Genomic DNA, 14,151 nt, shown 5'->3' with positions numbered 1-14,151 from the left:
ATATAAGGACAAACATAATTATGTAAAACAAGCAGCAATCATCTAACATGTTTGTGATCACTTCAAAACCTAAGAAACCCAACAACTACATAATATCCTACCAGAGTTAGCTCACATTGTTAGGGGTGATAATTATCACTTCCTTTTAAACTTTAAATTTTATTATCAATTTTATTTCATTCCCTCTTTTCCCTATAAAAAACCTTACAATTATAAATATTTTTATTACTAACTTTTAATTAAATTATTAATCGGAATCCGAAGACTTACCACATTACCAAATTTAATTAATTAATTATTAAAGTATTTATAGAAAGACAAAAGCATATTCCATAGTAATTGTCCCTTGGTAAACATAATAAGCCACACCACACACAGTCACACAACAAAATCTCACATTTCCATCCTCTCTTCTTCACATCTCTCACCCACCCTTTTCAATCTCCCTGTTTTAGCAACAGTCTCAGCAGCAACACCAGCACTTCAACAATGGCGGCCACAACGACAAATGCAACGATGCTTCAACAATCATTCCTTCAACAATGTCCGTCTCTCTCCGCATTTCCTCATTCTCCGCCATCAATTTCCTTGCCTCCTTCTTCCTCTTCTCGCTTTTGTGTGAAATTCTCTGTCAACGCTTGCTGCCAAACATCTCCTTCGCCGCTGAATGTCGTTAATGGAAACGCTGATTTACGGCCTACTGCGCGTGCCGAAATTCGGCTTGGTCTTCCTAGTAAAGGTCGTATGGCTTCTGATACTCTTGAACTTCTTAAGGTTTGTGTTAATTTTTCTGTGATTTTTGTGAAATTTGTTGTGATTTTTTGTGTTTTTGGTTTTTTATTTGGTTGATTGTTGAAATTCAGGATTGTCAGTTGTCTGTGAGGCAAGTGAATCCACGGCAATATGTTGCTCAAATTCCTCAGGTTTGTATGTTTCTTATAATTTCCTTTTTTTTTTTTTTTTTCATTTAATCTGTTTTCCATTACTAAAGGCGTGCCTTGGTTCAAGGTAATTACTTATTTGATTACATTAGTTCAGGTTATGTTGCACAAATGTTTGAGCTTCGGTTCAAGATATACTATTTACTGTGTTTTATTTGATTACATTGGTTCATGTTATGTTAGACAACATGGTTCTGTTCAAGATATACTAATTATTTTGACTTATTTGATTACACTAGTTTATGTTATGCTGGGCTTCGGTTCAAGATATACTAATTACTGATTACAGTGTGGCTTATTAGAATACATTAATTCATGTTATGCTGGACAAATTTTGAGCTTCGGTTCAAGATATATCAACTACTGTTGTTTCGATTTTTCGAAAAAATGACATTGAATGTTAGATTGTAGCTACTGATGGATTTGAGTTTGAGATACTAGTTGCATTGTGTTTGGGGTTTGAACTTTTGGTTTTGATTTTTGAGATAATAGGTGTTGGAATACCATTTTTTTTTGGTTTGTTTTTGTTTTTCTATGTGAGTTTAAATCTACCTCTGTTCATAAACTAAATTTGATCATATTTTCTTCAAGATATAAGGACAAACATAATTATGTAAAACATTGTTGGATTCATCTCAATGTATACTTTCACAGTATCAACTTTTTATAAATTTTTATAAATAGATTAATAGAGATATTAATGGTCAATGTTGTGGATTGCCGACTAACAAGTGTACAACTCCAATTGTTGTAATCACTTCATATTCAAGAACGGTGGAAATCTTTTTGTTGGGCTTTTTGGTTTCTAATGTTGGTACCACGTTGGGTGTTGGACTTGTTTTTGGCTTTGAAATGATCATCCTTGCTTCCAGGTCAATAAGGGTGACAATATGCTATGCCATTATGCTCTTTTGATCATATGACTGGTTAAGTAAATGTTGATAAGTTTGATTTCCTTGGATTTTTCTTAAGGTGATTCAAACATTATGGCATCCATAACTTTCCGATTTACTAACAATTATATGTACTGTTGCTTGTCAACATCAGAAATGCCTTGTTCTATATAAGAATACAAGGGAAAATTAAACATTTTACTTAATTTTTAAGTGGCCCTGCTGATATATTGCTTTCAATGGATGACAAGTGTGGTAGAATTAGCAGATAACTGGAAGATCTGAATATCTATTGGAGTTTTAAGGATGTTAATGCATACACCTGAAACCTTATTGATTGAGAAAGCAAATTCTTGGGACTGATTTTTAGTCTTGAATTACGGTATGGAAGAAGAAATTACTTTCCTGGTTAAGTAAATAACACCTGTTAATTCCTTATAATAGGCATATGTTGGTTTTCTAAGATACTTTATATGAAATCTGAAATTTTTTTCCTACAAGTTTATAAATCCGTAGGCTGGGTAGATAGAGTGTAGAACAAACTTAATTTATTTCCCGAGTAATTCATAGTTGTAGATCTTGTGTTTGTGTTGCACAAGATTATTTGTTTCATCGCTATTTGTTGTATTTAGAAATTAGAACTGCAATGAGGCTTGTCATGTGCAGATGAAATGACAATATTGTGTGCATGTGTATTTTAAGTGCGCTATTTGAACATTAAATGAAAGCTAATATATTGAAGTCCTTGATGAAAGGTATGTTGAGTTTAAAGTAATGAAAGTGGGGCTCACCACCAGTTATGAGTAATATAAAGACACGGTGTTTTACCCTGAAGCTTACCTAAAAGTCAAATCAGTAGTCAATAGAATATTTAAGTGTTAAGGGTGGTATCGTTCAGTTTTGCCCTTTTGAAAAACAATAAGAATGCAACAACATTTTAAGTATTTCGAAACTGCAATTTTGATGGATGATGACCGTAGATGAAGCCTTTTCTTAGTTTTTGTCTCCATGTGCAGTAGCTGAACCTGTACTAAATAAATCATTGAGTGAATGATTAATGACACAAGCAGGTCATTAAAACAAATTTACAAAGGAGATTTAGAGAAAAGAGTGTTGTGAAGTCCATAATGAGAATCCATATTGAGCATAGAATAAAGCCAGTGGGGGTTTAACTACTTTGCTATATGTAATGAAGCTATAACATAAGCCTTAAATTCAGAATGCATGATCTAATGCTTATGGCCTTGAAAAGGAAAGATAAATGTTGAAGACTGTATTTGAGGAGAAATTCAGAGACCTCGTAAGAATGGACTAAAACCACCTATAGGGCAATGAAGCTAAAATAGTGTAGGCAATATACACCATAGCTGTGACCATGATCAAAACTGTCTATGTTAAGTTCAAAACTTTGTTCATCTAGAATTCATGCTGGTGCAATTGTTTTCTTTGAACATTGTGGTGGTCTTAATTATGGGTACATCATAATAATGATTCTAATTTTCACATCCTCCTTTGATGCAATATGATTAAGATGAAAATATTGAACGCCACAACCATATGTGGAATTGTGGATTAGCCTTCACTTCTCCAAATTAACTTTTGAGTCTTGATTTCATCTTGAAAGTCACATAACATAAGGCAAACTCTTTTTGAATCGAGGTGGTCAACTCCAAAGATGTACCTTTTGAGCCCTTATTCAAAGCCTAAGATTTTGTCTCACAAGAGTCACTAAAGCTTGATATTTTCACTAAATTTAGAATAAACAACTATTTCTTTCGTTACCTTTTAGTTACAACACTTTGACTTTCACGCTTACCAATGCCTGATTTTAATCTTCCATATCTTTAATTGTGACGAGTAAAAAGTACAAAAATTAGATATTGTGAAAATATAAATTGAAAAGAATCTAACAAAATTCCGCATGACTATATTTGCCTAACATATAAATCAATAAAGTAGATCAATTGTAAGGATTTGAATAGTGTAAATTGTCAAGTGTTGCAATTAAAAGTGAACGGAGGAAGTATGTCCGTGTATAAGCGTATCCTATCAAGATGGAGTATAGAGAGGTATGTACTTAACTTTATCCCGAGAAGCCAAAACTATTTTAGATTGGTTTCGAAATACAAAATCAGAAACTAAACTTTTACTGAAATCAAAATTACAAGTTTAACCCTTTTCAAGGCATTAACTCATAATGGGTCAACCAAAGGATGAAATTCTAAAAGTTTTTGGCGTAAGGAATGTAATTACAGTCATTAAACTTAAATTCACAGTATAATCAAGAAAATTATATCTCTATGCTCAAAGCTTAATGTTTAATCAATAAATTGAGTTTTTATGAAATAATATTCATTACATATGTGGACAGAGGTATGCTATTAAGAAGACTTTATATGAGTAGTTTTTTTGTGCATAGCTCCCTCTTTTGACTTTGAGCGTTGCCAATTGTCATTATAATGGTCGTTTTGGTTAGCTCGAAAAAGCCAATTTTGAGTAGTTGCGAAGATTACCAATCAAGTATTTATGTGTATCGTTTTAATATGATGCACCCTTTAATAGAACTTTGTAAAACTTTAGGATCTTGAAATATAAGTTTTATACTGTTCAAAACTTTACCAAATTTCGAGTCAGATGTATTTCAGACGGGTTGATTTCGGTTCGATTAAGATAAGGTTGGTTATGTATTTGGTCAATTCCGATTCAAATTCTTTCTGTGTTTGTTTAGATTTTGGTCGTGTTGACCAAATTCAATATCCAAATAAGGTCATTTTTAAACTAGAGTAATTATTGAATTTTTACCTTATTATTGGGTCGATGTCAAGTAATTCACGTGTCATTTCTCATATTGCGCGGTTAATTACGAAATGCAAAGAATTAGTTTTCTCATTCAATCAACTCTTATGTAATATTTATCTTGGAGCCAAATTCAAATTGAATAATTATCGATGAGTTATCATACCTACGTACATAAGTGTGACAAATAGTAATGAACTAGTGATAGAATGATAGATTGATTGATGATAGTCACATATGGTGACATACAAAAAAGAATGTCCTCTTTTTAAGGTACTACTCTTCAATCGTTTAATCTTATGAGGCTATGAGTACTATTAGTTTGCTTTTTTACTAATTCAATTTGTATAAGATACTTGTTAGAGTTTTAAAATTTCTAACTTTTTAATAATTTGTAAATTTGTAAATATATAGTAGTATAAGAACTTGAAAAAAAGAGTCAATAATAAGTTAGGTTTAAAATTATGGCCCGATTAAAATCGGATCGGTTTAAAATCGGGTCGGGTTAATATCAATTCGGGTTAAAACAGTTCGGGTTAAATCGGTTATTTGTTGGGTCATTTTCGGATCGGGTTGAGTTCAAGTCAGGTCAAATCAGTTCGTTTTGGGTTGAAATCAGGTCATATCGGGTTCGAGTTGAGTTCAAGTTGGGTCAAATCGGTGCCAGAATAAGTTCAGATCGGGTTAAATTCGGATTCGAATTAAGTTCAGTCGGTTACAGATTGGATTTGGGTCTTGAATTTTCTCGGGTTACAGTTCGAAATTGATGATTTTTTCGGATCGGTTCAATTTTGACACCTCTACTCACACAGTCACACCCCTCCCTCAACAAGCTCGTAGAAAAAAGGGGGGAATCTGAAAGTCACTAACTTTTGTTTTCTTTTGTTATGGATAATTTCTTTTCATAATTTTATCTTCTCTTTCTTTATTTTTTTGTTATTCGTCTGAAATATAATGGAACCAAGTTTACTATGCTAATCATGATATATCTGCCATTTTAGATTTCAGATTTGGAAGTGTGGTTTCAGCGGCCTAAAGACATTGTGAGGAAGTTGCTATCTGGAGATCTGGATCTTGGAATAGTAGGATTTGATACTCTTAGTGAGTATGGACAGGTGATTTTCACTACTTTGAAATGGAATGTTCAATTATAAGAACCACTAAATAATGAGAGTTAAATCATTGGAACATATTTATTTTCTGTAGAGTGAAGACAGATAATGAAGTTCCAATCTCCTGTTTTTTATAGTCTTGATTATTAACGCAAAAATGCAGCTTTGATCATTGTGTGGTAAGTTTATGGGGTTGCGGAATCAGATTTGATGTTTCTACCAGATTCGATTTTACGTTGCGTTTTGGGCATGCGTGTAAATTTTTTGTCAGTCTAGAGTTGTTTATGGATTGTTACATTTGGATTTTGTGGAGTAAGTTATAAAACATACCAAGTTCATACTAATATTATTCTGGTGATAAGCTCTGTTGTATGACTTGTGGCTAAGCTCCCTAAATCCCATGCCAATTGTCACATGTCGTGCAGAAGATCTACTGGAAATATGTGCATCAAAATTGTACGAAGTATGATTTAAATATGAAATATAATCAAGCATAACAAAAATTCCATTATTTATCTTGATGGTTTGCCAGAAGTCTTTTATGGGATTCAATGTGGATAGTCTTAATGTCAATTTATGAACTTCAAAAGGTAAACTCATGAAAGTGCTAAGGTGGTTGCTTTAGAATAACCACAATGTCCATGTGTAGATGCTAGATGTTATTAGTAAAATTACTCAATAGTATGAAGTAAACTACAGTCACTGTTGCATTTGTAATTTGCATCATTGAGCACTTAGGTTTTCTGATGCGAATGAAGAGCAATCCCCAATAAAAGAAATTTAAATTTTAAACAACTAATGCACCAAGCCACATACATAAGCATCTTCCAATCCGGAGGTGGACCGTGAATTATTGGTCACAGAATGGCTAGCTCTACTTCTTTCTAATGTTCAGCATTTAATTTCAGATTCATGGAGTGGACTGCAAAAACAACAAACCATTTGTTGTTGTACATTCTTGAAGGACTTATTTGTATTAGTTTGCTGTTCAAGACTAGGTCTTTATATATGTGTGTGTGTGTGTGTGTGTGTGTGTGTGTGTGTGTGTGTGTACATCTTATGTGCTTCTCTGTTGTTGTACCTTTTATCGCCATAGTTTCTTGAATGACTTAGTATAATTCTTTTGTTCAAAACAATGCTGCAGGACAGTGAAGATCTTGTTATTGTTCACAATGCTCTGGATTATGGGCAGTGCCACTTATCAATTGCAGTAGGTTTCATTGGTTTAATTTTCTAATTATGATTACATGAGGAATTAGATAATTTTAATTTGATACCGTCTTTGTTTTCCAGATTCCTAAATACGGCATATTTGAAAACATAAATTCCTTGAAGGAGCTTGCAGAAATGCCTCAATGGACAGCTGACAGACCTCTGCGAGTCGCCACTGGTTTTACTTATGTAAGAAAATTGTTTTTGTTGGTTATAAATTTCATTGGTTCTTTGTGATCCTGTTGGAATAAGTAGATATACCTGTAATGTTGACAAAGGATTAAAAAAGAGAGACAGAGAAAAGGGAGGGGGGGGGGGGATGGCTTCAGGATGTGTCTTGGGACTATCATATAATTTGTGTTCCAACTATCTGGTTTTAGTTAGAGTGAATTTGATATTTATGTCACTGAAAATTTCCTTGTTATGTTCAATATACAGCTTGGTCCAAAGTTTTTCAGGGAAAATGGGTTGGAGCATGTTACTTTTTCAACTGCAGATGGAGCACTTGAGGCAGCACCTGCTGTAAGATTGTTATTTGATATGTGAATTGCTTTCTTTGTAATTTTATATTTTACTCTAATGGCACGTTTGGTAAGCAGGTATAAATTGGAGAATGGTAATGTATTTGTATGTAGTTTTGCTAGCTAAATCCTATGGTCATTACCATGTCAATGAAACTCTTCCTACAAATATGTGTTTTTGTGCACAAATTTTCATTACCACATAAAACCACCTCTAAATTGATAATGGATGGGAATGGAAATTTGTGCAGAAAATGTGGTATTTGAAGAGGGGCTAGAATTACCAATGGGCATTGGCATGGAATCTTCTTTACAAAATTTACTTATAAAATCATTACCATGGTTACCGTTTATTGCCAACAACCAAATGGGCCGAAGTAGTGGATCTGGGAAGTGGGAACAATAGATCTTTACATGTTAATAATTTAATATGGACAAGTTCAAACCCTTATTTTCTATAGATGGACTATGTAATGTGTACAAATATTATGACTGCTGTTGTGATGTGCTCTACATCTTTGTGTTCTATGGAGCTGAAAAAGATCTAATACTGTTAACATATGGTAGCTTTGACATGTATACATGATTTTGGGTCTTCTGTTGAAGTAATAATCCAGCATTTATATGCAGTGCCGTATGGCTTCTGGGTGTCCAGCACTTTTATTTTAATATTATTATCCTTTCTATACAAATTTTGAGCATTCCAGCTATCTTCAGGATCCCCATCATTTTCTAGGTCATAGTAGTATACTAGTATTAACATTTTGTACATCATAATAAAATATGCTCACATGCCTTTGGCAGTTATTTACTTGTCATGATATCTGTCATCTCTTCAAAAGAAATGCTTGATGTGAAACTCATTTAACAGTCTCCCTGTAACTGTAGGACTAAGGCTCTATTAGCCTATTATGACAGAACTAATTGAGTAGCTTTTTGAACTGTAAATGTATCTTAAAGACACATGAAAGCTATATCAGCTATTGCATTTTGGATCGAGACTCAATTTGAAACTAGCAATCTGTTTCAGGGGTAAAGCTGTTTAGCCAGCCTCTTTATAGACATTAGAATCATGTCATATTGACATGTAACATGTAAAGTGGCAATTTACAAATTGTACCAAAAGAATTTACTAAAGGCAATACACAATGCATACTAGGTATGAGCTGTAGACTACTCTGTGTATATTTTAATTTCCCTAAAGCTGCTTGACTTTTGTGATTTGCTCAAGGCATAACATCCTTCCTTGACTATCAGATGGGGATAGCTGATGCAATATTGGACCTTGTAAGTAGTGGGACAACCTTAAAAGAGAATAATTTGAAAGAAATTGAAGGTGGGGTTGTGTTGCAGAGCCAGGTACTGTCTTGTATTTGTGAAGATATTCACTGTTTTATATATATTTCCTTACTTCCAAAGATCTTACATTGACACACAAAATTCAGGCTGTGCTTGTTGCAAGCAGGAAATCCTTGGTTAATCGTAAAGGTGTTCTTGACACAACTCATGAGATATTAGAGAGGTTTGAGGCACACCTAAGGGCAGAAGGTCAATTTACGGTGTGCATGCTATCCCTCTATTCCTGTCTCACAATTATTTTTTCTTTTCTTTTTATTGCTAATACTTTTTAACAGGTTGTTGCAAACATGAGGGGCAGTAGTGCACAGGAAGTAGCTGAGAGAATACTTAGCCAATCATCTTTATCTGGACTGCAGGTGATGTTTTTATTCTTGACTATGGGCCAGTTTCTATAAACTGGGAAACTGAGAATATGTCTTCCTCTTTGTATTGTCATCACATAGTTCTCTATCACCCATTTTATATAATTAAGAACATGATTTTGTACAATAATTTGACCATCTTTATAGATTCTCTGTCACCCATTTTATATAGTGAGGTGTAAAGAACGAAGTTTAACAGAATACTTTTGACCACGTTGTGTTGTTGGCTCACGTGGAATTTTTTAAAAATTGAAGTTGGGTCTCCCTTTTGAGTTTTGGTTCCCTCATTTCGATCTGAATTATCGGGTATATGACCCTATTTTTTTAAAGTTGCCAACTGGATATACCGTAATACCAACTACATACCACTATACCACTTCTTTGATTCGAGTACTCCCTCGTGTTTTTTTTGTTGCAAACATGAGGGGCAGTAGTGCACAGGAAGAAGCTTAGAGAATACTTAGCCAATCATCTTTATCTGGACTGCAGGTGATGTATTTATTCTTGAATCTTGACTATGGGCCAGTTTCTATAAACTGAGAATATCTCTCTCTGTAAATTGTCATCAGACTGATTACATAGTTCTCCATCACCCATTTTATATAATTAAGAATATTATTTTCGTACAATAATTTGACCATCTTTATTGATTCTCCATCACCCATTCTATAGAGTGGTTTTTTGTGAAGTCCAATCATTTATCATTTATTTCCTGAAAGATGTGGCAATCAAATATTAGCACCAGTGAAATAACTTGTAATACCATCATTCTCAGTACTGTTTATACTTTCATGTAGGGGCCCACTATTAGTCCTGTTTTTTGCAAAAAGGATGGGAAGGTGTCAGCAGATTATTATGCTATATGTATCTGTGTACCAAAAAAGGACCTCTATACATCTGTTAAGCAACTTAGAGCTGTAAGTATTTTTCTTTCACCCTTTGATATTGATGCTATGATTCATATTGCTTGCCAAACTCTGATTCTTCCCAAATGGATGTATAGTTGTGATATGTGTAAATGATTCTGGCAAGAACCATATTGATATCTTCTACTTGGTGATATGCGAGATTAATAAAAATGACTATGAATGAGAATAAGACACAATGATATGTAGGAGGAAGAGAACGAATCTATTATTGTAATGGAGAACACTAACGATAGAATTGTGATCATTTCTACACACTTACAAGGACTTGAATACTGGTCCCAATTGAGTAACTCTTTTAAATTTAACTCATTTAAGGCTTATTGGAAACATTCAAACCCAACCGAGATATCTTTTTGATGAGCGTTAAATCTGTATTTGTGGGGCTGCAAACACCAAACTGTACTGTCGATCAACTAAAATTAGTGAACTGAACAACTTTTCTAGATTCAACTAGATACACCTTTCCTTTCAAAATTTTCTAAATTCAAACAATTAATAAGTAGGAAATAATTAGAAGGCCTAGAATATTACAATAAGGCTTTAAAAGAATAACTTCAAGATCTTTAGCAGATTTCTCTGATCCTTTAATTCGCACATTATCTTAATCACCTTTGCAACACAGATCATTGGGGGACCACTTTCGATTCTAAATCAACTATGAAAATTGTTAGCCGGAATAGCTATTTGAGACACAATCTTATCAAACTCTGCTTTGGCTCGATTCATGGTTGGATTTGAAATTTTTGTGTCAACATTGTGCTTGTTGATATTTGACTGACATTTTGGATAACTTTGCCCTTATGTTTCTTCTTTCTTTTGGACATTTGGATTAGGAATGTTGATGGAAGTTTATTACTCCATATTATATTTTGAGGCTTATTTAGAGTGGATCGAGTTACTTAATACTTCCTCCGTTTCTTTTTAGTTGACACGTTTCTTTAGTCATGTTTGCCAATGCACAAAATCATTAATATCTTTAATTATGATAGATAAGCAAAAATTATAAAAAGTTGATATTTTGAATATATACATTGTGACGAATCTAACAAGATCTCACTTGCCTAAATTTTTCTTTTTAAATCACAAAATATGGTCAAAAGGAGGTGCATGAATAGTGTTAAAGTCAAAACGTGTCAACTTATAAAATTGAGGTAGTATATTATTGTTTTATGCACTTCTTTAATTATGCTATTCGTAGTAATTTTTTTTTTTTGAAAGATGCTATTCTTAGTAATCTAGCTCCAGTCTATTTAGTTATTAAAAATCTGTGTGCTGTGGTACTAGACTCTGTTCCTCTATACTTTTTTTTTTTTTTTTAATCCTAAATTAGGGATATATGCATCTCACATGCTGTCCAAGATAAACTGTTTTCTTTAATAATTGATTAGAAATTCACTGATAACATGTGTTTGAACACCTTGCCTGTATTACAATTTCATATAACCCACACTTCTCCCTTTTTTTATAGGATTAAATTGCTCAATGAGTTGGAATAGCATCAGGGTGCAATTATACCACAAATTCCTTTGATTGCTTTTGGATTTTATTGAGTTTGAATCAAATCAAACAATCACTTATAATTGTAAATTTTAGTTCATTTTGAACTTCAATGCCAAATTACCTGAGGCTGCCATTGTTATCTTTCTTCAATTGATATCCTCACTACTATTGTTTAATACTCAACAATTGTCTGATGCAGATTGGTGGCAGTGGAGTCCTCGTCTCACCTCTCACCTATATATTTGATGAAGAAACTCCAAGATGGTGTGAGTTGCTCACCAAACTTGGCCTCTGATGATTGTTGAATATCTTAGTCGTTTCTTGTATGCGCTTCACTCTTCAGACGACACATGGAGTAACTTACATATACAGTTTCGACAGAAGTATCTGAAAGCATTCAGTAAATTTTGTATGTCATGTTTATTAGAAATTATGTATCCACTATTGTCTTGTCAAACCTTCAACAGAGTAGATGAAAGGAAAGTGCTAATTTTTGGTGTTTAGAGAGCCACAGAAGCTCTAACCACTTGAGCTTTCCCTCACTCTCAAAGGAAAGTGCTAATTACTTTGTTGTAGTAAGTGTCTCTTCTCAATTAATATTGGATAGAATAAGAGATACTTGCTTAGATGGTACCAGGGATCATGGTCAATGTATTTTTTTTTCCTTTTTTTTTCTTTTTTTTTTTGGGAAAAAATGCTCAATGTACTATATAACAATGCAAGTACTTTCTTTTTTATTTGGTTATAAGCTTTACTTTTATTGAATTATTTCATCGTTCTTTGTACTTTATCAGTGTTTGGAATGAGTTGTGGGTGGGTGTTTGGATAAATATGATTTTTGTAAGAATGAGAAGCAGTATAAGCTCGGGTTTACTAGCAATTTCCATTTCCTGGTAAGCTGATGACATAGTTGCAGGAATCAGAGTGCAGCTTAGTGATGAGAGCAATGATATTATCAGCAACTTGCTACTAAAATGTAAGAGTGTACATTAGAACTACTTCGTCACACTGGCCCTATTGATAGATTTGTTCTTTATATCCCTTGGTTTCCACAAAGCAGAACATTAGACACCGGTACAATTTGTTTCTCATTTTTCCTTTCGAAAATAAGGAATGCCGCATTATATTCTCTACCCTATTATCCCTATATACTCCTCCCATGCATGATCAATCTTCTCCCGAGCATTTTCTTTAGCCTAAAGATGATACAGAGGCAAATCAGAGTAGTCGTCGAAGAATAAATTAATCAAACATAACAATGAAATTGATAACATAGTGAACAGATCATATGAGTAGAAAATTCCTTAAACTTACTTTAATGGATAGTCTCTCCAACTGTGGGGAGCTTGCAAACAAGTGTAGAATAAAAGAAATGTTGTAATGATTATATAGTTCCGTATCTACCAAATTCAAAGTACGAAATTGTCCCAACTCTTTCAGAATTATTTCAGTAGACTCGTGTTCAATTAATGTCTGCAAATCCAGCAGTAATGAGTGAAGAAAAAAGTGAAGAAATGCTTAGCTGCTAGCCTGCTAAATCTTGAAGCTTCAAATTCAGCTTACTTAATTACCCGCCAAAACGAGTCCGTTAGAACGAGATTCTCTACGTTAGCAAAGCAACTGAAGATCTTATTCCAGCCATAAGTTAAGTAAACATCCAGGGCTAGTGTTTTTATAACCGTAGCACCTAATTATCTTAGGCTTAGGAAACATATCAAATCAAATATTAACATAAAGATAACTAAGGATTCCTAACAATATCTCCTAAATATTATCTTTCCATAAACATAATATTATCTCAACATCCCCCCCTTAAGATGGAGCATGGAGATCTCGAATGCCCATCTTGTTAAGAATAAACTCAAACTGCGCCTTTCCCAACGCCTTTGTGAAGATATCTGCTTACTGCAACTTCGTAGACACATATGACGGACAGATGAGACCTTCTTTAATTGCATCTCTAATAAAATGACAATCAACTTCAATATGCTTAGTCCGTTCATGGAAAACTGGATTATTTGCAATATGCATGTAGGGCTGACTGACTATCACAAAAAACTTTCATCCCTGGATTGTGTTCAACCCCTAAATCATAAAGCATTCTCTTCAACCACTTCAATTCACATGTCAAGCCTGTTATTGATCGATATTTTGCTTCTGACGAACTCGTAGCCACCATTGGTTGTTTCTTGGTCTTCCATGACACATGAGATAAACCAAGTACACAAACCAACCAGTCAAAGAACGTCGAGTTAATGGACATCCTGCCCAATCTGAGTTACACCAACCTTCTAACTGCAACTATCAGATCTAAGAAGAATACCTTGGCCCGAGCACTTCTTTAGATAACGAACCACTCTCAAAGCTGCTTCCCAATGCTCTTCCTTTGGAGACCGCATAAACTGAGATAGAATATGCACTGAGTATGCCAAGTTTGGTCTAGTCACAACCAGATATATTAGACGTCCTACCAGACGCCTATATTTCTCAACATCTGCGAACTCTTTCCCCCCTGAAACTACTAAC

At 33.9% G+C, this 14,151-nt stretch overlaps 1 protein-coding gene across 1 annotated transcript; it reads left to right on the top strand.

Annotated features, from left to right (window-relative positions):
* Positions 1 to 351: 351 nt before the first annotated feature.
* Positions 352 to 12,393, top strand: LOC110706869 (ATP phosphoribosyltransferase 1, chloroplastic-like). The gene is made up of 11 exons (XM_021884848.1): positions 352 to 774; positions 864 to 923; positions 5,632 to 5,745; positions 6,887 to 6,952; positions 7,036 to 7,143; positions 7,393 to 7,476; positions 8,733 to 8,834; positions 8,921 to 9,034; positions 9,110 to 9,190; positions 9,994 to 10,113; positions 11,825 to 12,393. Exons 1-11 carry the CDS (start codon positions 490 to 492, stop codon positions 11,918 to 11,920), a joined length of 1,230 nt encoding a protein of 409 aa, XP_021740540.1. The 5' UTR covers positions 352 to 489; the 3' UTR covers positions 11,921 to 12,393.
* Positions 12,394 to 14,151: the final 1,758 nt, after the last annotated feature.

Source organism: Chenopodium quinoa, unplaced genomic scaffold (genome assembly GCF_001683475.1).
Source record: "Chenopodium quinoa cultivar QQ74 unplaced genomic scaffold, ASM168347v1, whole genome shotgun sequence".
In the NCBI taxonomy this organism is placed as follows: domain Eukaryota; kingdom Viridiplantae; phylum Streptophyta; class Magnoliopsida; order Caryophyllales; family Amaranthaceae; genus Chenopodium; species Chenopodium quinoa.
The sequence above is the reverse complement of the archived record's forward strand: the minus strand, read 5'-3'. Positions and strand labels throughout refer to the sequence as shown.

Bases quoted from the DNA above. Each gene is read 5' to 3' on its own strand.
- LOC110706869 (XM_021884848.1), top strand. From the start codon at position 490: ATGGCGGCCACAACGACAAATGCAACGATGCTTCAACAATCATTCCTT. The intron at 5,746-6,886 runs GTGATTTTCACT...ACAATGCTGCAG, and splicing joins CTCTTAGTGAGTATGGACAG to GACAGTGAAGATCTTGTTAT. The intron at 9,035-9,109 runs GTGTGCATGCTA...ACTTTTTAACAG, and splicing joins GGGCAGAAGGTCAATTTACG to GTTGTTGCAAACATGAGGGG.